We start from the raw sequence: 26219 nt of genomic DNA on the forward strand, positions 1-26219 counted from the left end.
AAAGTTTTAAGACAAGGTCTCGCTATGTAGTCCAGGCTGGCTTTGAAATAAATAAATATATATTTATTTTATATATATATATATATATATATATATATATAAAATATCTCCCAGGCTGGCCTCAAACTTGTGGTAATCCTCCTGCCTCAGCTTCCCAATTACTGGGATTACAGGCATGCACCACCATGCCTGGCCTGTGTTATCACTTTTTCATTCATTCAGCCCATAGAAGATATATACTGTGCAATGCATGGTTTAGTCTCTGTAGAGTGCAAAGACAAAGCAAATATATAGAGCTTCTATATACCTAGGATTTTCCCTTTAAAATCATAGAACAGGATTTAGTCTTTCACAGAATTTTTCCATGGAAATCCTATACAGAGCTTTAAAATATATTCTTTTTTGTTTGGCTTGGTTTTGTATTGATGGGGGTTTTGATGATTCCTGGGGCTTGAACCCAGAGTCTTGTACACTCTAGGCAAGCACTCTGCTGCTAAGTTGCATGCATCTCCAGCCTCAAAATAATGCTTTTTTACCAGCCATGTGAGTTTGACCAGTGATTGTATTCTATAAACTGTCCCATGATGAACTGACTATAAAGTAGAAAACCAAGCAAGAATATGGTGTCTTTTAGTTGTAATATAAAATGAAAATAATAAATATGCTATATAAATATAATATATATCCTATAATAAATATGCTACTAAAAGACCAGGATAAGTTATACTTGTATCTTGGGCACATTAAATAGCTTAATCTGTGCAGATAGCCCACAGAATATGAATTGGCAGGATTGAGTTGATTAGCTCAGAAATCCTGGAGTCCTGCCAGATAATGTTCCATCAGTGTCCCATTAACAGTTGACAGTATGCACATAATGAGAGAACAGTCAAATATCCGTTGTATAGCAGATGTCAAATAACTGCAAGGTGTGAGGTCAGAAAGTTCACATTAAGGAATCATGAAACCCGTAGCTAGATGAATGTGCCCGAACTACAAACTATTTTAAAATGACAGCTCAAGGAGGCACACTGCCTTGTCGTGGGATCTCTTCCATAAGGGAAAATTCTTAATGACATGTAGGCCTCTGAGCTTAGTGATACACTTTGACCAGATCTTGGAACTGTAGTGGAAAAGCACACGCTTTCTGAATGTAGAGCTTTTAAAGGATATGAATACAAATACTGCCTGCTTTTGGCTCCTGCACTCATTCTTCCCTTTCCCTGTGACTTGCAATTATGTATATTTCTCCTGTAGTTAAAGTTTTCATGTTTTTGTACTTTTTCATAATCCTATGTATGGGAAAAGGTAACAAAGTCTTGAATTGTTTACACTTCTAAACCAATAACTCTGATTTTTCAGTCCCAAGGAGACTGTTGGTATTTTGTATTTGACATCCCTAAGTTTTATAATATACTCATTTATTTTACTTCACATTAAGAAATACTTATACTTCATAGCACAAAAGCCTGAAACCATTAGCATTTCTTTAGAGGTACAACAGTTACAATGTGTAATAATGATAATGTTAGTAATGTTATCAGTCTCTTTTATATCCATCCAGTGTTCTCATCATAAGGTCCTTTAGGACAAATATTTTTTGTATCTGGCCTGTGCTTCTGACTTGCTGAGAAGATATGATATCAACTTTATAGTGTGCAATTTAATTGGATAGTTATTCCCCAGAACTTTAGATTACTCTTTGTTTTATCCTTGAAGTCTTTCAGATATCACCTAGGCATGCTCTGGTTCTATATGTAGTTAATACTCTTCAGAGTATAGTATTAGCGCTGTCTGCAAGTATATGTTTTGTCTATTCAATTCTCTTTTTCTCCCTGATACTAGTATGCCCTTTGAGCATGATGGTAATTTGTTTACCAGTCACTTTACAGCTGGACTAGTGCCTAACAAAAGTAGGTGCTTAATTTGTTGAGCAACTACTTTTTGGTCTCTTTATTTAATCTTAACTCTCCCACTCACTCCATCGCTGACAGTTGAAACCAAGGCCCTCACACTGAGCTACATCCTTAGCCCCTTTTTATTTTGTTTTGAGATAGGATCTTGTTAAATTGCCTAAGCTGTACTCAAACTCACGCTCTCCTGCCTTAGCTTCCCAGAGTGCTGGGATTACTACATTTGCACTGAATTTTTTTCCTGTTCTTTTCCAGTTTTTCAGAAACTTTGGAATTGGCAGATGATATGGCCATTGATATTCCCCATATTTGGTTGTACCTTGCTGAACTGGTAACCCCCATGTTAAAAGAAGGTGGAATCTCCATGAGAGAACTTACTATGTAAGTTATGCTTGTTTCTTTGATGTATATCAAGTTTAACTGACACAAAACCACCAGCTGGCTCTTTAGCATAGTGCTGTCCTGTTAGTGCCTCTGGCGACTGATGCACCCTATGATTTTAGACTTCTAATTTCATTGTTAAAATGTTACTTAGATCTACAGTAAAGACATGTAGCAGTCTGATAGCTACATGGTAGATCTGTAGTCCATTTAAGTTAGCAGTGATTATAAATGTGGCTAATGTAACTGGAAGATGGTTGCTTCCAGAAACTTAATTTGGCTTTTGTATCTACCAGTACTTCAGTGTTGTAAGAAGTTATGCTTTTGAAGCAAAAGATTTATTGGTGCATTTTAGATATACATAATGATAACATTCATCACAGGGAATTTGTACCTGTACATGATATATCTTGCTTCTCTTTTTTCCCATCCCCCTCACCTTCGACCCCCCTTCCTCTCCATATTTACAAAAGCTTTGTCTACATTTTTCCCTTCTATTCTCTTTTTTTTCTTATACCTTCTCCCCCTCCCTCTTGTTCCCCTTCTCGTTTGAACATTTTCTTCCCATGTCACATTATCTATTATATATTTTGGTCCTTAATTTCCACTTTTACTTTTTCACACCAGAGAAACAATGTGGTATTTAAACATGTGTGTCCAATTTATTTCACTTAAGAGTATGGTCTCAAGGTCCATCTATTTAGCCAAAACTGTCTTAAGCTTATCCTTCTTTCTGGCAGAGTAGTACTCCATTGTATTAAAAAAACACATCAAGAAGTTACATTTTCATATTGTAGCTTGTCAGACTATTGCACCTACATAGTACATGCTCATAGTTATAATAAAAGTATGCCTAGATTTGGCTGTGAGTAGGGAATTGAAAATACAGTGTCAGATAAAGCACCATTCTTAAAAAAGTGCTTATATAGTCAAACTCTGCCTACCACTGTGTCCCTGCTTTGAGAGTCACAAAGTATATATGGCATATTGAAGATTCTGAGATTCCTATAGTAAAACAAAACAGTTTAGATTTTGTTTAACTCAGCATTGCCTCTCTTAATTGATATTGATAACAGTGGAATAGTTTGGGAAATTCTTAAGACTATGGAAAAAAAATGGTCCCCTTCTGTTTCATCCATATTTTCGAGCAAAGCCTGCTTTTTTTGGTTTTAGTTTGGTTTTTTTTTGGTACCGGGGATCAAACTTGGGACCTTGCACTTGCGAGGCAGGCACCAGAACCACTGAGCTAAATCCCCGGCCCAAAGCCTGCTTTTTTTAAAAAACAAAGTCTCACTGTGGCCCAGGCTGGCCTGGGACTCACAGAGTCCTGCCTCTCCCTCCTGAGTGCTGGGATTACAGGTGCATGCCACTATGCCCAGCAGTCAAAGCTTGCTTTCTTAAAAGCACTTCATAACTTCTTGTTACCTAAAAGGCGCTTCACTCCTTTCAGCTTGAAGCAGAGCTTAACATTAAAAAAAAAAAAAATGACTAAATGAGACTGATCTTTATAATGGTTCTATCTGAAATAGTTAAAGAGAAAGATAAAACCCAGGAATTCTAAAATCCCCTTTCTGCTTCTCCATGAACCATAAAGTGAACCTAAAATCTTTGAACTACTTGTGTTTAAAGGATTTAGAGCATGTCCTGGAGCTCTAGCTTGTCCAGTATTAATTTGGTTACACATATTATGTTTGGCACATATTATCTTATCTATTGCTGTAGAACAGAGAATTTGTTCAGAGATATTAATCACTGCTCCTATCTTTTACAGAGAATTTAGCAAACCTTTACTTCCTGTTGGAAGAGCTGGGATCTTGCTTTCTGAAGTACTGCACCTTCTATGCAAACAAATGGTGAGTGTTCAATTGAGTATCACTCAACATGTTAGGAAAGGCAGTGATCTTGATCTTGGATATTCCGTGAACAGCTTTGGTCTCAATGTGCAAGTAATTCTGTTTATTGTTAGCTTTTGAAAAAAGAGTGAGGTTGCTGCTTCAACCTTGTTTCTTATAAAAATATATTTGTCTTAACAGTTGACTAATATCTTGGGAAAGATTTGTCTGATTTCACTACATTAGGTATATGTCTAAAGACTCTCAATATGTTATATTTGTGGTTATAAGTTTTTGTCTTTTCTTGAAACAAAATGGCTCTGTCATTAATTCTTTTTAATAGATACAGTGAAAACTTTCAGAGTAAGATAGGATTTATAAAATGATTAATTTTGTTTCTTTTGACTCATAGGATACTAGTCTGATTAGAAGTAGGTAGTAAATGACTCAATCAGACAGTGAATTTCTTAAGTTAAATTCATTTTAGTTAACTAAATATTTACTGCGCAATTATTCTCTGAAAAACTCTATGCTGGCTCTCAGTCTAAAAGATAAGCCTTCAAGGGCTGGGGATTTAGCTCGGTGGTGACACTGCCTGCCTCAAGGTCCTGAGTTCGATCCCCAGTACACCCCCCCCCCAAAAGATAAGCCTTCAAAAAATTTATAGACTAGAGAGGGAGAAAGACAAATCTAAACCAGTCATTTGAAAAGCTCCATTTAGAATTCTAAGAGGTTGGGGAAGTATTGTGATATCACAGAGGTAATTAAATGTCTAGGAAGAGAGAGACATTACAAAAAAAATCCTTACAAATGAAAATTCTACAGTGACTGCTGACATACTCAAACCAGAGCATAAGATATTAGGATGATAGATTACAAAGTTTTATAGGCATTTTAAAGAAGTATTTTCATTTCTCGCCCTGAACCTACAAAAGTCCTTCTGTATCACACTTATGTAGTAGTTATTCATGGATTGATTCACTAAGTACCCTGGTTCTGTTGATTATCCATTTGTTAATATTCTTTGCTTACTGGCACTAAAATTTTAACTGAACTCTAGTTTTTATGTCTAACATCCTTTCCTACTACTTGATTTTAGTCCTTATTAACTCAAATTGATATTAATTTTTATTTTAGGAACATAAAATAAATTAACACTTCTAAATAAAAACCAAATTTTCTTAGAGCACAAGCTCTGAGCCAGACAGCTTGATTTCAAACCCTGGCTTGACCAGGTTATCAGCTCAGTATTGGCAAAGTTATCAAAAAATGCATCCTCTAAGACAGTGGTGAACCTGTGGCACACATGCTACAGCAGGCTGTTTGTTATCATTGAATGCTCTAAAAGGTTTGCCATCACTGCTCTAGGATGACAGCTGCAGCTCAGAGCCTATGGCATTTTCCATTATCAGTGTGACTTTGTTCATGCCATGCACTTGTATATCCTCTTATTTTTCCAGATGACATCAGCTCTTCTTTCTTATTTCTTGGGCTCAGCCTGTGCTTCTTGCCCTAGAAACACTTCTTGTGCCATATTCAGGAACAGCAACTGCCTTAAGCATTCTTGTATCAAAGTATTAATGTGACCCACCATGCAGAGGAATTCTAGTGAGGCTTGTGAATGGCTTTAGTAACAGCTACATCCACATAGATACCTAGGAAAGGAGACAGTGTTGAATTTATACACCCTGTGAATTGGACCCCCCCTTTTTTGTGATTATATTAATTAAACCCAAATGCTAGCTTGTACCTTCCCAGATTAATCAGCTGGTAAATAAATTATTGAACCATAAGCAGAGGTACTTCAGTCATTCACTGTTATTCAGACATCTCAGTTTGAAAGTCAAGAGTCCTAAGAGACTGACATCCTATCAATAAAGAAAGGTTTTGCCGGGAATTCAGCTCAGTGTTTCTGCCGCCTGCCTCACAAGCACAAGGTCCTGAGTTCGATCCCTGGTACCAAAAAAATTTAAACAAGTAAAGATTTTGATTTTTCAGTCTGTAGGGTTCTTGACCTCAAGCAAGTATTTTTTTCTTTTTCTCTTCTTCCAATATGAAGGTTAATGGATTGGTCTTACCTCTGTTTTAGAGCCATAAGAAAGTGGGAGCTTTATGGAGGGAGGCTGACCTCAGCTGGAAGGACTTTTTACCAGAAGGGGAAGATGTACATAATTTTCTCTTGGAGCAGGTAAGAACAAAGCTATGTCTTTCTGTTTAATAGTAATTGATCTGCATTGTAGAGGAAATGAAGGTAATTTCATTAGTATTCCAGTCATCAAAATTAGACCAAAATGGGAATCTTAGTCAAATATCATTTTAAGTCCATGTTTTAAGGCCATTCCAACTGTGCGGTCATTAGAGAGTAGATAAACACTCAAGAAAATTTAAAGGACTTAGAAAGAAGTTACATGTTTCCATGAAGCACAAGTAAAATCTGTAAGTAAAGCAGGTGTGACTACAGCTGCAAATCTTTTCAAAAAACGCAATAAAGTGGGTGCGTTGTTCTAGATAATGACATTGTATCAGCTGCTGTTTAGGTTGTAGTCTAGATATACTGGAGAGTATTCCTCCCATAACAATAAGAATCTGCCTAAAACATAATTTTGATGCATTGTTGAGCTCACAGAAAGTGAGGTTTTCTTCCAAGAGACAGAAAGAGTGAGGGAGAAAGGAATAAGCCAGAAATGAAACCTGAGCTCTGAACAGTAAGCACATATGAAGGGCATGTGGCCTGAAGAACATATTGGCCAATAGCAAATGCCATTATGAGTGTTGCCAGAGATTATGGAGAAAGTTTAATTGGTTCCAGTTCTGGGTTACCCTGGCTTGCATAAAAACCAAGCCAGTGCCTGAACTTAGATCTCACACAGAGACACTTTTTTTTTACACATGTGTATTATATAAATACATGAGTTAACACAGAGTTCATTCAACATCCAATGAAACAAGTAACTATGAATGAGAGAGATTCAGAAATGGTAAATGGTAGATTTAGACCTCAAAGTCTTGAGGTAATTGAATTATCTATTTCTCAGAATATAAAATAACCCTAGAGAAAAAAGAGGGAAATACAAAAATAGGCACACAACACGAGACTAATCAAAATAACTACCAACATTTGAAAAAAAAACAAACTAAAACCAAACAAAAAGCTAGGTAGAATTTTAAGTTAGGATATTTGAAGGGCAGTGAGAAAGTCTAATGTGTGCCTAATTGGAATCCTGAAAGGAAATTAAATAAGTAGGAAGAGGCAGTATTTGAAAAGACCATTATACAAACTTTTCCAGAACTAATAAACATATGTACATATGTTATATTTATAATGAAAGCTCATATATGTTATATAGGATAACTTAATTATATCTTAGTCTAACTGAATATTAAAGTCAAATAAAAGATTTTAAAGGAACTAAAAACAGACTTTGCAGGGCCGGGGATTTAGCTCAGTGGTTCTAGTGCCTGCCTCAAAAGCACAAGGTCCTGAGTTCGATCTCTGGTACCAAAAAAAAAAGGCTTTGCAGTAAAAACAAGGCAAGCAAGAAGATGGTGAAATAATCTCAAAGTGGTGAGTAAACAGCACTCAGTTTAGAATGGTCCCTTAAGAATGAAGGTATTTCAAATGGAAAAACTTTTTAATATACTTTGGAATCATCCATGGATCAAGGAAGAAATCAAAAAGTACAGTGAAAACTGTTTTGAACTGAATGAAAAATGAAAACTCAGCATATCAAAATGTATGGAATTAAGAGTAAGATGTGACATATGCCTGTCATCCCAGGAATCTTGGGAGGCCAAGGCAGGAGAATTCAAGCATAGCTTGGGAAAACTAGCGATTTACCAACTCTCTGGCTGGTCTGGGGCCGTAGCTCAATGTGAAGGCCTTGAATTCAATCTGCAGTATTGCCACAAAAAAGGAAGGAAAGAAGGGAGAAAGAAAGAGAAGGCAAGCAAAAAGGATTACATCTAACGCAGTATTTACAGTAAAATTTTTAGCACTGGATATGTATGTTTAGAAGAGATTACAAATCAACGACCTCCTTAGGTTCAACCTTAATAAATTAGAAAAAATGTAACACTAAATGGAACAAAATAAGTACAAAAAGAAAAAAGAGAAATCAGTGAGACAGAACACAGAAAAGTCAATGAAATCCAAAGCTGTGGGTTGTTCTGTTTTGCTTTGTTGAGACAGAGTCTCAAACTATGTTTGGGCTGCCTTGAACCCACTATCTCAAAGCCCAGGCTGGCCTCAAACTCACCATGATCTTCCTGCCTTGGCCTTCCAAGTTCTGGGATTATAAGTGTGCACCACCATACCCTGCATCAAAGCTGTTCTTTCAGAAGATGTAATTGATAAACCTCTAGCCAGAGTGATGAGAAATAAATAAATAAAAACAGAAGGCACGAATTACTGGCAATAGGAATGAAAAAGGTGATATCATTACCGATTTTTGTATATAAAAGTAATAAGGAAATTCTATGAATAATCTTTACACTGGTAAATTCAGTCTAGTTGGAAAGAACAAATTTCTTGAAAGGTATAAACTATACTCAAGATGCTATAAATAACCTGAATATCTAGTTAAGAAATTAGATTTCTAAGCTCTGGGAGGTAGCTCAGTGGCACCATGCCTGCATGGCAAGTGCAAGGTCCTGAGTTGGATTTCCAGTACCAAAAAAAAAAACACAAATGTGATTTCTAGTTTAAAATGTTCCCACAAAGAAAATTTCAGGCCCATGGTTTTACTGGCAAATTCTAGCAAATATTTAAAGAAGACATAGTACTAATTCAGCAAAAGAATTGTATACCAGTTCTTCTAGAAAAATGAGAGACTACTTCCCAGAGCACTATATGAAACAAGCATTACTGTACAAACAAAACCAAAGGTGTTCCTCACAAGCACAAGGTGCCAAGTTCGATCCCCAGTACCAAAAAAAAAAAATAATCTTCCAAGAAAACTGGAAACAATGTTTCTTATCTACACAGAGAAAACTTTCTCAACAGAATGTTCAGAAATCAAGTGCAATACTATATAAAAAGTGTAAGTATATAAGGCCCAGGGATTTAGCTCAGTGGTTCTGGCACCTACCTCACAAGCGCAAGGTCCCAAGTTCGATCCCCAGTACCAAAAAAAAAGTGTAAGTATATGATAAAGTAAGGTTTATCACAGGAATGTAAAGTTGGTTTAATATTCACAAATCAATATATGGATGGATGTAGGGAAGATGGTAGAGTTGGAATCTCCAGGAATCCATCACCGTTGAAACTGTTAAACTGGCACAGTCCATTAGGATTAACTGTTTTGGAACTGTGGAATCGGGTCAAACACGTGCATTGTCAACACTAGGGGAATTATATTAGTCACTTTCCCAACACTAGGACAAAATACCCAACAGCCCCAAGTTAAAGAAAGAAAGATTTATTTTGCTGATGGTTTCAGAGAGTTCAGTCTGTATTAGTCTGGCTCCAATGCAAAAGCGTCATGTTGGAAGGAGATGGCAAAGGGAAGTTGCTCAACCCATGGCAGCCAGGAAGCAGAGAGAGAAAGGAGGAGCCAAGATAAGAAAAAATACACTCTGCTGTAGGGAACAGGGAAAGGGGACGTTACTAGAACCTCTGCAGTGAGTCCTAGTCTCCTGCGAGCCCTGGCAGCACAAGGCGAATTAATTTATTATACAGGAAAGGTAGAAAAAATGAGACTTGGAGAAGAAGCTGAGCTTTGCGCCTGATCAAAGTGCTGCTCTGGTCAGCAAAGAGGAAAGCCCCCAGCTTACCGCACCTTTTATTCAGTATATCAGGAGCAACAGATGTAACAAATGACTTGCAGAGAGTTCAGTACATCGGGATAAACGAAGTGCAACAATCCAAGAACAATGAGGAACTGAGTAGATGAAGATTTTGTTCCTCCCAGGATGTCTTTCAGCTGGTGTAATCTTGTCCTGGAGAATCACAGCATCACCGGATCATTGAGGTCTTAGTTGTGACCAGAGGCCAAAATGGAATTGTGTCTCAAAATGCCATAGCTGGCCTGTAGGCAGGAGAACTAGGCCTAATCAAATGATTTTTCCCTAAAATTATGTATCATTGCTCCCGACACTCTGCCAGATTACACCCTCAGTGAACCATCTCTGGCAGCCAGGCCCCACGTCCGTGCTGCATATTTAACTGTAAACTCATGAATGGATTAATGCACAGAGAATGGGCCACCCATGACTCAGTCACTTTCCAGAAGTCCCACCTCTGACTGCCTGAGACTTTTGGGAAACATTTTAGATTTAAACCATAACAGGTTTATGTTATGAAATATTTCTATTATATTTATGAAAAGGAATCTGGTAAATTTTGGTGAAATTTTGCGTGGAGCCTCCAGCCCTATGGGAAACAACCAGACAAATGATAGCACATTGTTTCTGGTGCAGCTTAGTGGTGCCTATTTGCACAATAAGAACCTTGTCCTTCAAAGGTTGTTTTTTGACCTACCTGACTGTTGACTAAACAACCATTATAAGAGGCTGGCCATGGTCTCAGCCACTTCAAGCTGAAGTGGCTTCCCAGGCTATAGCTGTCAAAGTATTTTTAAAAATAGAGAATGGCTCCACTGGTGAGTGGTATCATGCAAGATTCCTATTCTTGGGCCAGGAATAGTAATACATGCCTATAATCCCAGTACTTGGGGAGCTGAGGTAGGAGATCACCACAAGTTCAAGTTCGTCTTGGGGATACATAGTGAATTCAATGATAGCCCAGACTATACAGTGCGACCCTGTCACAAAAAAATAAAAGAAAGAACACCTCTTCTCTCTCATTCTCTCTTTCCCTCCCCTTTTGTTTGTTTTTTGGAACCACAGATGAACTCGGGACGTTGCGCTTGCAAGGCAGGCAGTGGCACCACTGAGCTAAATCCCCAGCCTTTACCCTCCCCTTTTCACTTCCCTCTCTATCTCTCTTTCTGTCTCTCTCTCTTCTTATTGGCATTCAGTCAGATCTCAGTAAGGTCACTGACCACAAAGATGGGAAAAAAAAAAAAAAAGACTTCATTGACCACACATGACAAGGAATGTAGTCCTTAAAAAATAGGTTGGAGGCCGGGGATTTAGCTCAGTGGTTCCACCACCTGCCTCGCAAGTGCAAGGACCCAAGTTCGATCCCCGGTACCAAAAATAAAATAAAATAAAATAAAGTAAAGTAACGTAATGTAACGTAACGTAACATAACATAAAATAAAATATAGGTTGGAGGTCTGGGGGTTTAGCTCAGTGGTTCCACTGCCTGCCTGGCCAGCACAAGGTCCAGAGTTTGATCCCTGGTACCAAAAAAAAAAAAAAAAAATAGGTTAGAGCCAGGCATGGTGGTGCAGTTCTATAATCCCCACACTCTTGGAGGTTATAGCAGGAGGATGGCAAATTCAAGCCCAGCCTGAGCAACTTAGTGATTTAGTGAGACCCTGTCTCAAAATAAAAATTTTCAAAATGAACTGAACATATAGCTCAGTTCAAAGGCCCTGGGTTCACAAGGTGCTAGGTCTGATTCCCAGCACTGTGTATAGAACAAAAAAAATTCCAGAGCAAGCAAGGCAGCAGGAAAATATGGCTTATTTATGGGAAATATTAAAGAAACTGACAGAAAACATTCCTGGGCAAGTCCAACCACTGGAAATACTAGACCAGAATTTACCTGTCTTTCATATGCTCAAATTGCTGAAGGAAACCAGGGACAAAGAGCTAAAGAAAATCAGGAGAATGATGTATGAACCAACATGATAGCAAGAAAGAAATGAGAATTAAAATTGAAGCAGCCATAGTGGCACATCATGTGATCCTGGCGACTTGGGATGATGAGGTAAGAGAATTGCAAGTTGGAGGCCACTTAGTGAGGCCTTTCTGAAAAAAAAGGCCCTTTCTCAAAAAAGGAGGCTGAAGCTGAAGGTGCAGCTCCATAGTAGAACACTTGCCTAGCATTTGTGAAACCCTGGGTTTAATCACAAGCAAATACCCCTCCTTTAAAAGATTACAAAATAGAACCAAATAAAAATTCAGGATCTGGAAAGTTACAGTAGCTGAAACTTAACTAAAGAGTTTCAACAACAGATTTGAGCAATGGAAGAATCAATAAACTCTGAAGACAGGGCAATTGAAATTTCTCGGTCTGAACTGAAGGAAAAAATAATCAAAAAATGGACAGAACCTGTGGAATACTATCAAGCATGCCAATTTACACATTAAATGGTCTTAGGAAAAGAGAGGGAAAGAAGCAAAAAAAGTATTTGAAGATATAATGACTAAATACTCCCAAATTTACTTAAAGTTGTGAATCTACATATCCAGAACTGTCAAGGAACTCCAAGCAGAATAAACTCAAAGAGATCCACATTGGGACATATGTAATGAAAGACAAAGACCAAGACAAAGAAAAAACTCTTCAAAGCAGCAAGAAGCGAGTCCTCACATACAAGAAATTCTCAATAATATTAATCACCAATTTCTCACCAGAAACTATGGAGGTCGCCAAGCAATGGAATGTTTAAAGTGCTGAAAGACAAAACTGCCAACTGAGAGTTCTTATTAACTGATAAAGTGTCCTTCAAAATTGAGAGAGAAATTAAGCTTTTTTTTTCTTTTTTTGTTTAAGTTCTTTTATTGGTACATTTTAGGTATACAATACGTTTGCATTTATCATTGGGTACTTGTACCTGTACATGATGTATCTTGGTTCTTACTTTTACCCCATTCCCTGTGCACCCTTCACCCCCTCCACCCTTCCCTATTTACAAAGACTTTGTTTCCATTTTTTTCCTTTTCTCATAATTTTTCCTTTCCCTTCTTTCCTTTCCCCTTCCCCTCCCATTTCCCCTACCCCTTTGGACCTTTTCTTCCTATTTGAAATTATCAGTTATTCATTTTAATCATTTTAATCCTTATTTACACTTTCAGTTTCTCACAGTAGAGAAACTATTCAGTATTTACACAATATGTCCTATTTATTTAAGAGTATGGCCTCAATATGCATCCATTTAGCTATAAATGTCTCTAGTTTGTCATTCTTTATGGCCAAGTAGTACTTCATTTTATAAAAAACCCAAATCTTCTTTATCCAGTTTCCAGTTGATGAGCACTTGTTTCCAAACTTTAGCTACTACAAACTGTGCCGCTATAAACATGGGTGCACATACATCGCTGTGGTATGATTCTTTTAATTCTTTTGGGAAGATACCCAGCAGGGGAATAGCTGGGTCAAATGGGACCTCTAGTCCTAATTCTTTGAGGTATCTCCATACTGATTTCCACAGTGGTTGCACCAGTCTGCACTCGCACCAGCAATGGAAAAGGGTTCCTTTCTCCCCACACTCCCACCACCATTTGCTATTGGTTGATTTCTTGATAGCAGCCATTCTTTCTGGGGTCAGGTGGAATCTCAGTGTTCTTTTCATCTGCATCTCTCGAATGACCAGTGATGTTGCACATTTTTTCATATGTTTATTTGCTGCTTTTACTTATTTTGAGAAATGTCTGTTCATTTCAGATGCCCATTTTTGAATTGGGTCTTTGAATTTGAGGGTCTGATTTTTTTCAGTTCTTTATATATTCTAGATAGTAGTACTTTGTCTGAGGTACAGCTGCTGAAAATTTTTTCCCACATTGTAGGTTGTCTCTTAGCTCCATTGGTGGTTTCTCTTGCAGTGCAGAAGCTTTTTAATAAGATGAGATCCCAGGGCTGGGGATTTAGCTCAGTGATTCTGGTGCCTGCCTTACAAGCACAAGGTCCCAAGTTCAATTCCCGATACCAAAAAAAAAAAAAAAAAGATGAGATCCCAGTTGTTGATTCTTTGTGCTAGTTCCCGTGCTACTGAGGTTTTATTCATAAAGTCTTTTCCTATGCTAGTGTCTTCAAGAGTTCTGCCTAACTTATCTTCCAGCAAGTTTAGTGTTTCTGTTTTAATATTTAGATCTTTAACCCACTTTGATCTTAGTTTGGTGTATGGTGATAGATATGGGTCTAGTTTTAATCTTTGGCAGGTTGAAATCCAGTTTTTCCAACACCATTTATTGAAGAGGCTATCTTTCCTTCAGTCAGGATGGTTGGCTCCTTTGTCAATGAGGTGGCTGGGCATGTCTGGAAGTTGTTTCTGGATCTTCTAATCTATTCCACTGATCTTCGGGTCTGTTTCTTTGCCAGTAGCATGCTGATTTTATCACAGTAGCTTTGTAGTATAGTTTCAAGTTGGGGATTGTGATATCCCCTGCCATGTCTCTGTTGCCTAGAACTGCTTTGGCTATTCTAGGTCTCTTCTGGTTCCAAATGAATTTTTGGGTTGTTTTCTCTAGTTCTGTGAAATATATTGTTGGGATTTCAGTTGGCATTGCATTAAATCTATGTAGCAGTTTTGGAAGTATGGCCATTTTCACTATATAGGTTTCTACCCAGGAGCAAGGGATGTCTTTCCATTTTCTTATATCTTCTTCGATCTCTTTTCAGAGTGCTGTAGTTTTTAGTGCAGTGGTCTTTTCTTCGTCAGATTGATTCCTAGATATTTCAGTTTTTTGGATGCCATTGTGAAAGGGATTGTTTCCCTAATTTCTCTCTCAGTGAGTCTATTATTTGTATATAAGAAGGCTATTGTTTTTTGAGTGTTGATATTGTATCCAGCTATACTGAATCTGTCAATTAAGTCTAGAAGTCTTTTGGCAGAGTATTTTGGATCTTCTATGTAAAGTATCATATCGTCAGCAAATATGACAGTTTAACTTCTTCCTTTCCTATCTTTATTCTTTTTATTTCTTTCTGTTTTGTAACTGTTGTGGCTAATGTTTCCAGAACTATGTTGAACAGGAGTGGTGATAGTGGGCATCCTTGTCTTGTTACTGATTTTAGTGTGAAAGTTTTCAGTTTTTGACCATTTAGTATGATGGTGGCTGTTGGTTTTTCATAATAGCCTTAATCAGGTTGAGATAAAGACCTTCTGTTCCAATTTTCTGCAGGGTTTTTATCATGAATGGGTGTTGGATTTTGTCGAATGCTTTTTCTGCATCTATTGAGATGATCATATGGTTTTTGTCCTTGGCTCTGTTAATATAGTGTATTACATTTATTGATTTATGAATGTTGAACCATCCTTGCATCCCCGGGATAAATCCAACTTGGTCATGGTGTATGATCTTCTTGATGACGCTCTGTATTGTTTGTCAGTATCTTGTTGAGGATTTTTGTATCTATGTTCATTAGAGAGATTGCCCTGTAGTTCTTTATTTTGGTTGGGTCTTTCCCTGGTTTTGGAATCAAAGTAACACTTGCTTCCAGGAGTGAATTTGGAAGTATTGCTTCCCTTTCAATTTCCTTGATGAGTTTAAAGAGTAATGGCGATAGTTCTTCTCTAAATGTCTTGTAGAATTCAGCAGTGAATTCTGGGCATTTCTTTGTTGGTAAATTTTTTATTACATTTTCAATTTCACTGATTGTAATTGGGGTGTTTAGAATTTCTGTATCTTCTTCATTTAACTTTGGCAATTTTTATGTATCTAGGAATCTGTCCATTTCTTCTGTGTTTTCCATTTTATTAGAGTACAGGTTCTCAAAGTAGGTATTGATGATCCTCTGGATTTCTGCTGGATCTGTTGTGACTTCACCTTTTTTGTTCTTAATTGCATGGATTTGAGCCTTTTCTTTCCTTTTTTTTACAAGGTTGGCTAATTCTTTTGAAAAACCAACTCTTTGATTCATTAATTCTTTGTATCGTTCTCTTAGTCTCCATTGCATTGATTTCTGCTTGGATCTTTATAATTTCCTTTCTTGAACAAGCTTTAGTTTTGTTATGCTCTTCTTTTTCTAGGAGCTTGAGGTTCTGCATTAGGTTGTTTATTTGAGTTCTGTTTTCCTAATATGGGCATTCACAGCTATAAATTTCCCACGTAGAACTGCTTTCATTGTGTCCCATAGATTCCTGTATGTTGTACTGGCATTATCATTTACTTGTAGAAACTGTCTAATTTCTTCTTTAATTTCCTCTATGACCCATTGGTTGTTCAGGAGGGTGTTGTTCAATTCCATGTGTTTGTGGGGGTTTTGCAGTTTCTTATGTTATTGATCTCCAATTTTATTGCACTATGGTCTGGTAATATACAGGGGTAACTTCAATTCTTTTACATTTACTTAGACATGTCCTATGAGCTAGCATGTGTTCTACTTTGGAGAATGACCCATGTGTAGCTGAAAAGAATGGGTATTCTGATTTTGTGGGGTGGAACACTCTGTAAACATCTATTAAGTCCATTTGTTCAATAGCTTGGTTCAGTTCTTGAATTTCTTTGTTAATTTTTTGTCTAGATGCTCTGTCTATTTGTGATAGTGGGGTATTGAGGTCCCCCACTACAACTGTATTAGTGCTTATTTGGTTTTTCATGTCCATTAATTTTGTATAGTTGGGGGCATTCGTATTTGCTGCATATATATTTAGGATTGTCATCTCTTTCTCTTGGATTGTTCCCTTCACAAGGATGTAGTGACCATCTTTGCCTCTCTTAGTTTTGGTTTGAAATCTACTTTGTCTGCAAATAAGATTGCTACCCTGCTTCTTTCTGGGTTCCTGCCACGTGATGAACTGTTTTCCATCCTTTTACTTTCATTCTATGAATTTCTTTTTGAGCTAGGTGTGTTTCTTGTATGCAGCATATTGTTGGATTTTTGCTTCTTAATCCATTGAGAGAAATTAAGCTTTAAAAATCTGGACTGGGGCCTAGTGTGGTGGCACACACCTGTAATCCCAGCACTCAGGAGGCTGAGGCAGGGGGATCACCGTGAGTTTTAGGCCAACCCAGACTACATAGTGAGTTCAAGACCAGCCTCGACTGTATAGCAAGACCCTATCTCAAAAAACAAACTAACAAAAAGCTGGGCTAGGCATATAGCTCAATGGTGGAATGCTTACCAAGCTTGTGTGAGGTCCTGGGTTCAATCGTCAGTATTGCAAGAAGGAATAAATAGTAAAATTTTGCAAGTGTTGCCAATTAGCGTGCCCTACAAGAAATGCTGAAGAGATTCCTTCAGGCTCCAGAAAAGGATACTACAGAAATGCAAAGTCATACAAAGAAATAAATACATCTGGTAGGGGGAACTATATAGGTAAATATAAAAGCTCGTAGTATTATATTTTTGATTTGTAACTCCCTTTGTTTTCTATATGATTAAAAGACAAATCCATAAAATAATAATTATAAATCTATGTTAATGGTCCAATGTATAGATATAATTTATAATAACGTAAAGCTATTTCTTCATATAATTACTATATTACTCAGCAATTCCACTTGTAGGTTGTAGAGTCAACAGAAATAAAAATATATGGCACTCTGATCTGATATCAGATAAACCTGAAATCAGATTCCCAATTCAATACCAAAATCTATATGATAGAGTTTTTTGTTTTGTTTTGTTTTGCGGTACTGGGGACTGAACTCAGGACCCTTGTACTTGCGAGGCAGGCACAATATGTAGTTTTGACCAGCTGCTCTGTGATGATACTAATATTAAACCATAGATTTACAGAAAGGGAGTTAAAGTGTACCCTTGCCTAAGGCTCCCACCCAGCCTTAAAGAGCTGTCTCAACTCAAAACAAGATTGAAGCCAAAATGAAGCTCAAAATGATTTGGAGGAAAGCATACCATAGCCAGAGAGATAACTGTGTTGAGCTTGTTTGGGGGGGCGGGGTTACTCTCATTAGAATCAGAGGTGCATGTTATGAGAAGTTGGAGAAATAGTCAGAAAGATAATGAAGTGACAATCTTTCAAAACCTACTAAGCTGCTGATTATTTTGATCTTGTGTAAAGTAGAAGGTTATGTCCATGGCTTTGTTTTCCTCTGAGGATGACAATAATATTGAACTATATTAATATTTTAACATTTTATATTTCAGAAGTTGGACTTTTTAGAGTCTGACTGTTCCTGTTCCTTTGAAGCACTTTCAAAGAAAGAACTCTCTGCTGACAAGCTGTATCAGCGGCTCGAGAAACTCATTATTGAGGAGAAAGCGAATGATGAACGGATCTTTGACTGGGTAGAGGTATACAGACTGTCACTGTCTCTGCTCTCTGCTCTCAAAAAGATGTTGTGGGCTCCTCTCAATTCACAAGCGATACCCTTTCATTTCATTAGAATTTCTAACATTAGTGAAAGTTATCTTACATGTGTATATTTGAAACTTAAAGACTTTTTCTATTTTTACAAATTTCACAGGTTTTTATAAATCAAGTAAAATTTAGAACAGAAGCCATTTCTCTGTAGGGTATAGCCTATATTTTATCCTTCAAATACTATCCTAGGTAAAATTAACAAGCAATATATAGTTGTTATGTAATATGCTGACTTATATTTTCATATTTATGACCCCTTCTGGAAATTTTATGCTTTATCTTGTGCTATGAAATATTACTTTGTTTGTTTGTTTGAGACAAGGTCTTGCCATGTAGTTCGGGTTGGTCTTTAACTGACTAGTAGTAACCCAGGCTGATCTCAAACCTGTGGTAGTCCTCCTGCCTCAGCAGCCTCCCAAGTGCTGGGATTACGGGCATGTGCCTCCATGCCTGGAAGTTGGATAGCTTTTAAATAATTGTATTAGCCTGCCACTGAATCCCTATCTTCCTTTCTAGGTTGGTTTGGCGTTTTTGGTTTTTGTTTTTATCTTTGTAGCCAGACATTTGTTTACTTGTGCCAAAAATAGCCTGGGTTTTCAGCATCTCTCCCAAAGGACTGTGCAGACTGAGCCTGATCCCTAGATATGGTTCAGCAGTGTAGGTTGTGTATACTGCAGTTTTTACCTTGGATTCTGTGTTTCTGGCAAACTTATCACACTGAAGTCAAAATGCTTTTTTAGCCACTAGTACCAGCTCTTTTATATTCTCTAGTTTTGCCATTTCTCACCCTGAACATGAGCACTTGGTTTTTGAACCAAAATGGAGGTTTTAAAAAAATATGTTTTGGGGGCCGGGGATTTAGCTCAGTGGTGCCACCACTTGCCTTGCAAGTGAAAGGTCCTGAGTTTGATCCCTGGTACCAAACAAAAAAGTGTGTTTTTGTTTGCCTTCTTCAATTAGATACTTTTTTTAGTCTATGTGCACGTTTTGGATTCTGACTTGATCATAAAATTGGCTTGTCATCTTTTTCACTTTGCATCGCCCTTACATTAATATGCCAACATTTTTCTCATCCAAATTATGGATAAAATGTATGTATGAATCGGTAGGACTAAGGCAAAGCAATATACCTTCAGGGACCAGATGTCACCCTAACTGCTACCCTTGTAGACACTTCTGACTGTGAACCTCTTCATTATAATTTCACATCCATTGTTGTATTATCTAGTTCCCCTTGTCATCTCACCCACAGGGGAATATCTGTCACTAGATAACTCATCAGATTCCTTGCTGAATTGTAGAGAAGTTATGTTTATGTCTGTTTGAGCTACTAAATACTAAATCAAATCAGGAACAAAAGATTATTTTAACATAGGTTTTTTGGTGAGTTTTATTTCTCAGAGTAACTATCTCTTTTCTAAAACTGTTTTTTGGGGTATTTTTGAGACAAGGTCTGGCTATGTAGTTAGTTCAGGCTGGCCTTGAACTCACAGCAGTCCTCTTGCCTTACCCTTTCAAGCCTCCATGCCCAGCTCTTTCCTAAAACATTTAAACCATTTTTAGTCTTGAATTTAGGACAGAATTAGCACTAGGCTTTCCAGTATGTTCACTGACATATCCCAGATATCATATACTTTCTTTTCTCTTTTGGAAGTCAGGTCACTTCATATGTAGCACTGTTTTCTTTCTCTTATGATTTTTCATAGATCATCATTTCAGTAATTTAGTATTTTATTTCCTCATGCATTGCAAATGACGCTATTTTTACCTTTTCATCCATGTCAGGCTTTCATCCATGTCAGGCTTTTTTGTATCAGTACTTGTCTCAGTACTGATTTTGTAACAGTACTGTATAGTCCACACCAACAATTGATTCTCCTTATAGAAAAACCAGGTGTGGTGGTGCACACCTATAATCCCAGCATTATGGGAGACTGAGGCACCAGCATCAAAAGTTCAAGCTCAGCCTAGGCAACTTAGTGAGACCCTGACTCAAAATTTAAAAAGAACTCTCAATGAGTGTATTCATTATGTATCACAAATAAATTTTTAAATTAAAAATAAAAAGTTCTGGGAATGTAGCTCACTGTGAAAACCCTCAGTTCAATTCCCAATACTACACACAAAAAAAAGACAAAGGGTAAATTCTACCTAAAATAATTTTTTTTAAAAAGGGAAAGACAAAAACGTAACAGTAGTTGAGTCCCAATACATGGAGATGTTTGCTGCTGTGTCTAATATCAGTATTATATAAATCTGACATCAAAACTAGGAGATCCATCTTCCTTGTTTTCCCTTTTTTGTTAACATCTTTACTTAATCTGTAGTCTTCTTAATACTTCAGGTCTGATCTACCCTTGGATACTGGAATTAAATTATTTGGCTCTATTTGGTAAAAAAAAAAAAGAAAATAATAATAATAATAATAATAATAATACATAGGGGATTTTTTGTAGGAGGTCCTAAGCCTTCACACTGAGCTACATGTGCCCCCCCGCCTTGAAACAGGATCTCACTAAATGTTCCAGTCTGGATGCTCAGCTATTACTCAAACATAATTGTTTGGTCTTTGCAGAAGTAACTCTGAGGTTAGACCTGCCTGGCTTCAACTCAAATCAGATATTTCTAAGGAAGTATGAAACAACACATAACTGTCATGGAACACCCCCCCCCCCGCCATGTATGGCATTTGGGACCCCTCTCCCACCTGTACCCACCTCAGCTGTCGGAACTGGTACCACATGTTTCCTTTCTTTTGGTACTGGGGATCAAACTCAGGACCTTGTGCTTGAGTTAAATCCCTGGCCCCTGGTACCACATGTTTCTATTCTTTGAGAACTGGTCATGAACTCTGACTATAGCAGAGTTCTGTGCTGATCCAGAATAAAATGATTATCCAAGTGGCCACTGTGCTGTTGTCCCACAGAGTTGGCCACCTGACTCAATACTGCTCTCTGCTCAGTTCCCAAGAAGCCACCCAACTGATATTGGAGCTTGGGTATTCCAGTAAGAGAGCTGCTAGCTATTCTGCCTCCGTTCTAAAATTCATCAGTACTGGTCTAGATGTGTAGCTCAGTTGTAGAGCGCTTGCCTAACACGTTTTGAGGCCCTGGTCCAATCCCCATCACCGATCCCCTAAAATCAACACTAATCTTATCTCTAAATATCTTTGAAATTCTTAGCTTTCTAACACAAGTTTATAAAAGACATTTTCATTTTTTCCTGGCTACTCATTTAAAGACTGACTTTCAGTGGAAAATACCATGCAGTGCCATTAAAAGAAGCTGATCTAAGCATTAATTCTGTACACAAACATAGGGAACATGAACTTTGAGATGAATTTGCGATACCAGTCTAGAAAATGTCTTCTTTTGTTCTTTTCTCTCACTACACATCTAGTTTAGTATAATGTCTAACAACAAGCAACAAGATAAATAAAATTAACTTTGGGGACATTTTTAATCTACTTAACATCTCTAAGGATTTTTTCTTGCCATCCTTACAAAAGAACAATTTCTCATCACCTAAAGGGTTTGTTTGGGGCAATGCTTGAGATTAACCTCTTAATTCGATTAAAATTGAGATAAAAGAGTAGTGTTAGAACATATACAAACAGTTGCATAGTACTGAGAAAAAGTAGCCTTTAAAATATACTTCAGGTATGGTGTATTTTAGTTACTCTTAAATTTATAAACTTGGATAGATCATCTTACTATGAATTATTTACTGATGAATAATGTTTTGAAACGGTTTTGCTTCCAAATGTACATAGTACATTACACTGTATGATTGAGCAGAAAATAACAATACTGTAATAAGCTCTCTAAAACCTAAGTACTTCTACTTAGAACATTTTCACATAGAATGGCATCAACCAAATTATTTTAAAATGAATCGAATACTTAATTTTTCTAAGAATGTGCAAAATTATGACTACATCTGCCCCTAGAACCAGATTAGCCCTGTTTTGGGGAAAGTAAATTTCTCTGGTATGCAAGAATAACTTTAACTATTGTCTTTCTTTTTCTTTTTAACTTTAGGCTAATCTAGATGAGGCCCAGATGAGTTCACCTACATTCCTTAGAGCTTTAATGACAGCTGTTTGTAAAGCAGCTATTATAGGTAAGTGACATTTTCTGAAAGCAGCTTTTAACATCTGAGGTCCTTATTATGTCAGCTACTAATTATATGGTCTGATTTTATATATTGTCTTCAAAACTTATCCTGGATACCTCCTTTTCCATGCAAATGGTTAGCATTTCTGTCTGCATTGCCTGGTTGTCTCAATTATAGGGACAAATAGTTGCTGTGCTTGCAAAGAATCCAGATCTACTACTGTATACCTTGTGTTCTGCACTCCAACAAAGTTGTTACATGTTCCTTGGGTGGTTTTTTTATTATATTGCAAGTAGCTTCTTCCTTACCTTTATACCTCCATCATTCAAGGCCACCTTTTTCTTCCACTCATGAGTTATAAAGAATAGATTTGAAGACTGGGGATTTAGCTCAGTGGTTCTGCCGCCTGCCTCACAAGTGCAAGATCCTGAGTTCAATCCCTGGTACCAAAAAAAAAAGAGAGAGAATAGATTGAATATTCTCAACCTATGATCAAAGAAGGGGTGTTCTCATCAGAAAAGTCATTGTATGTGAATACCTATATGACAAAAGAAAATATCAACAGTTTCTCCGTTCTTTGTTGACTTTATTTTATATGATAGTTTTATTGTTTATTAATTATATAGATAGGATTAGAATTGGTTGAAACTCTAAATATTCCAAGTTTCATACAGTATTTAATAATGTTTAATGAGGATATCTACTTAGCCTCAGATGGAAGTCCACATTTATTTGACTGAAGTGAAGGAGAAAAAAATACATCAGCTCAAGATTGTCTCAAAATTTCTGTCTTTGTCATTTCAGAAAATAGCTTTAGCTGGGCGTGGTGGCACAGGCCTATAATCCTAGTACTCAGGAGGCTAAGGCAGGAGGATTGTTGCATGTTTGAGGCCAGCCTGAACTACATAACGAGACCCTGTCTCAGAAACCCCACCCCAAAAAAGAATAGTTTTAGCTTCAAAATTTTAATTTCAGATTTTGTCAGATGAATTATTTTCACTGTTCTTTAATGAGAGCCATAAAAAACTTAAGTCAAAAGTATTCATTAAAAAAATTCTTTTTTTTGTACCGGGGATCGAACTCAAACTTTACGCTTGCCAGGCGGGTGTAGCGCCACTGAGCTACAACCCCAGCCTGGTATAAAATTTTTAAAAATCATTTCCAGGGCCAGAAATGATAGATGTATGTTAGCTTTCCATTACTATAACAAAATAACTAAGAAAATCAATTTAAAAGGAGAAAAGCTATGTTTTGACTCATGGTTTTAGTCTCTGTTTGCTTTTTCCTATTGCTTAGGGCCTGTGACAAGGCAGAACATCATGGTGGCAATCACACAGTGGAGCAAAGCTGCTTATCTCATGCCATCTGAGAGGTGGAGAGGAAGGAAGTAGAGTCCTAATATACCCTTGGGTGCATCCCCAATGGCATAACTCTATTCTACTAAACCCTACCTTTTCCATTGCCGCTACCTCCTAAGAACACTACAGGCTGGAAACCAACACATGAGACTTTGGGGAACACTTCAGATCCAAACTATTACAAGATATCTACAATGTAGAATAATCAAACTAATTATCAAATATATTACCATCTTTTTTATACTGACATTTGATTGAAGCTGATTTTGTAGGTTTTCATAAAACGACTGTCACTGTTTCATTATAATTAAAAATAAATAATTGGGTTCACTACTCTTGAGGGAAACCCACAACTCAAAATGCATTTCCCCTCATGTCTTTTATTATTTCTGAGAAAACATCCCATTAAAAAATATCAGAGCATTTGGATTTCACAATCTTGCCTTGACCCTCTTAACCACCTTTTCTCTTACAGAATCGTGTGGATTTTATGTACTCAGACAATTGCAAATGGTTCTGCGTGTTAACTCCTTAAATGTAATACTAATTCTTCTATCACCTCCAGCTGACTGTTCTACCTTCAGAGTGGACACTACTGTTATCAAGCAGAGAGTGCCGATCTTACTCAAGTACCTAGACTCAGATACAGAGAAGGAACTACAAGCACTTTATGCACTACAAGCATCAATAGTAAAACTTGATCAACCTGCCAGTAAGTTTACCTTATGTTACAATTAACCTAACCAATGGGTCAGACTTATCCAGTCCAAGACTTCAGAGATGATTAGAGGTTTGAAAATAGACAAGAATCACTAATCACTAGTAACAAAAACTGAGATAACCAATGACTTTAACTTTTTTTTTTTTTTTGAGATAAGGGTCTGTTTCCTAGACCAGTCTCAAACTTCTGGGTTCAAGCAGTCCTCCTGACTCAGCCTCCCAAGTAGCTAGAATTGCAGGCATGTGCCACTCCACCCAGGAAAGAGGTTTATTTTTTATTTTTATAATGTTTAGACAGGGCCTCACTATATTATACAGGCTGGTCTCGTGCTCCTTACTTCACATTATCCTTATGCCTTGCTCCTAGCTAGAGCTATAGCTCTGCACCCAACTCTAAATCTGAAGTTTTGTTATATTTGTTTGAGAGATGCAATTCTTAGGGCCAGTCTGATAAAACTTCCTGCAATGATAAAAATGTAGGGGTGCTATTCAGTATGGTAACCATGAGCCACAGTTGTGCATGTAAATGTGGCTGTTCTGAGGAACTGAATTTTTCATTTTCTTTAAATGTAATAGCCACATGTGGCTAGTGGCTACTATATGGGATAGCAAAGATCTGGGGAATGAAAATGGTCATTGGGGGCCAGGGATTTAGCTCAGTGGTTCCGCCACCTGCCTCGAAAGCGCAAGGTCCTGAGTTCGATCTCCGGTACAGACAGACAGAGACAGGGAGGGAGGAAAAAAGGAAAAAGAAAGAAAAGGGTCAGTGGTCTTGAGGATGATACTCTACAGAATCCTTGGGTACCTGACAAAATCCCTAATATATGTCATATATTTACCAAGGCATTTTAGAATCCTTTGCGGTTGAGTTATCATGAATTTTTGGCTAATCAGACCAAAAAATAAGGTAACCTGCACCGTCAAGTTTTAGTGATACTGCTTAATTCGTGAAATCTTTTAAATTTTGAAGATTCTGTTGCAATTTGTGAAAGCAGGGTATATGGTTGTTTTAACTTTTCACTTTTCAAATTTTTTTGATACTGGGGATCGAACTCAGGACCTTTTGCTTTAGAGGCAGGTGCAGTGCCACTGAGCTAAATCCCTGGCCCTATATGGTTATTTTAGAGATAGCACTTAAGTTGTTCTTAGCTACTTCCTTAGGTTATGGGTTTTGCCAAGTTCTTTCTAGTGCTGCTGAATCCCTTTGGAAAATAAAGAAAAGAATTGAAACAAATTATTCTCAGAGTGTATAAGTGAAAAGACATACAAATCTGAATCAGAAACCTTTTCTGTTTTCTTTTTTTTTTTTTAACACCAGGGATGGAACTCAGGACCTTGTGCTTGCTAGGCAGGCATGGTGCCACTGAGCTAAATCCCCAGCCCTCCTTGTCTCATCTTTAAAAGGTCATATAACAACATGGCTTCTTTTTCTATATTGTTATATGGAGAGCATACCAATTTTTCATATGAGATGGTCAAGTGCTTGTATGAAATTGATAGCAGTGTGCCCAAACAAAGTAACTGAAATTACCAATTTCAGTAACTGCTGGAGAGCTGTTTAGTTCTAGATTCCATTTCCTGTAAACCAGCCAAGGTTTACAAGATGCAAAGTGATTTTGCCAGGCATGGTGGTGCACTCCTGTAATCCCAGTTACTCTGGAGTCTGAAGCAGGAAGATCACAAGTGCAATGCCAGCTTAGGCAATTTTGCAAGACCCAGATAAAATCTCAGAATAAGTAATAAAGTAGATCAGTTCTCCCTGGGTCCAGTCCTCAGGAC

General features: G+C 37.3%; 1 protein-coding gene across 26 annotated transcripts in view; it reads left to right on the top strand.

Moving 5' to 3' along the window:
• Eif4g3 (eukaryotic translation initiation factor 4 gamma 3) overlaps window positions 1-26219 on the top strand; it is a 363950-nt gene that overhangs the window by 335879 nt on the left and 1852 nt on the right. For all 26 annotated transcript variants that reach the window (XM_021262986.2, XM_021262987.2, XM_021262988.2 and 23 more), the window contains 6 exons: window positions 2169-2294; window positions 4066-4147; window positions 6216-6314; window positions 18030-18176; window positions 22287-22368; window positions 24286-24432. In XM_021262986.2, coding sequence (XP_021118645.2) covers window positions 2169-2294; window positions 4066-4147; window positions 6216-6314; window positions 18030-18176; window positions 22287-22368; window positions 24286-24432 — 683 coding nt within the window. The remainder of the gene's footprint in view (window positions 1-2168; window positions 2295-4065; window positions 4148-6215; window positions 6315-18029; window positions 18177-22286; window positions 22369-24285; window positions 24433-26219) is intronic.

This window comes from Heterocephalus glaber, unplaced genomic scaffold, assembly GCF_053883595.1.
Source record: "Heterocephalus glaber isolate CG9 unplaced genomic scaffold, H.glaber_assembly_v1.0 deba00001452, whole genome shotgun sequence".
NCBI classification, from domain to species: domain Eukaryota; kingdom Metazoa; phylum Chordata; class Mammalia; order Rodentia; family Bathyergidae; genus Heterocephalus; species Heterocephalus glaber.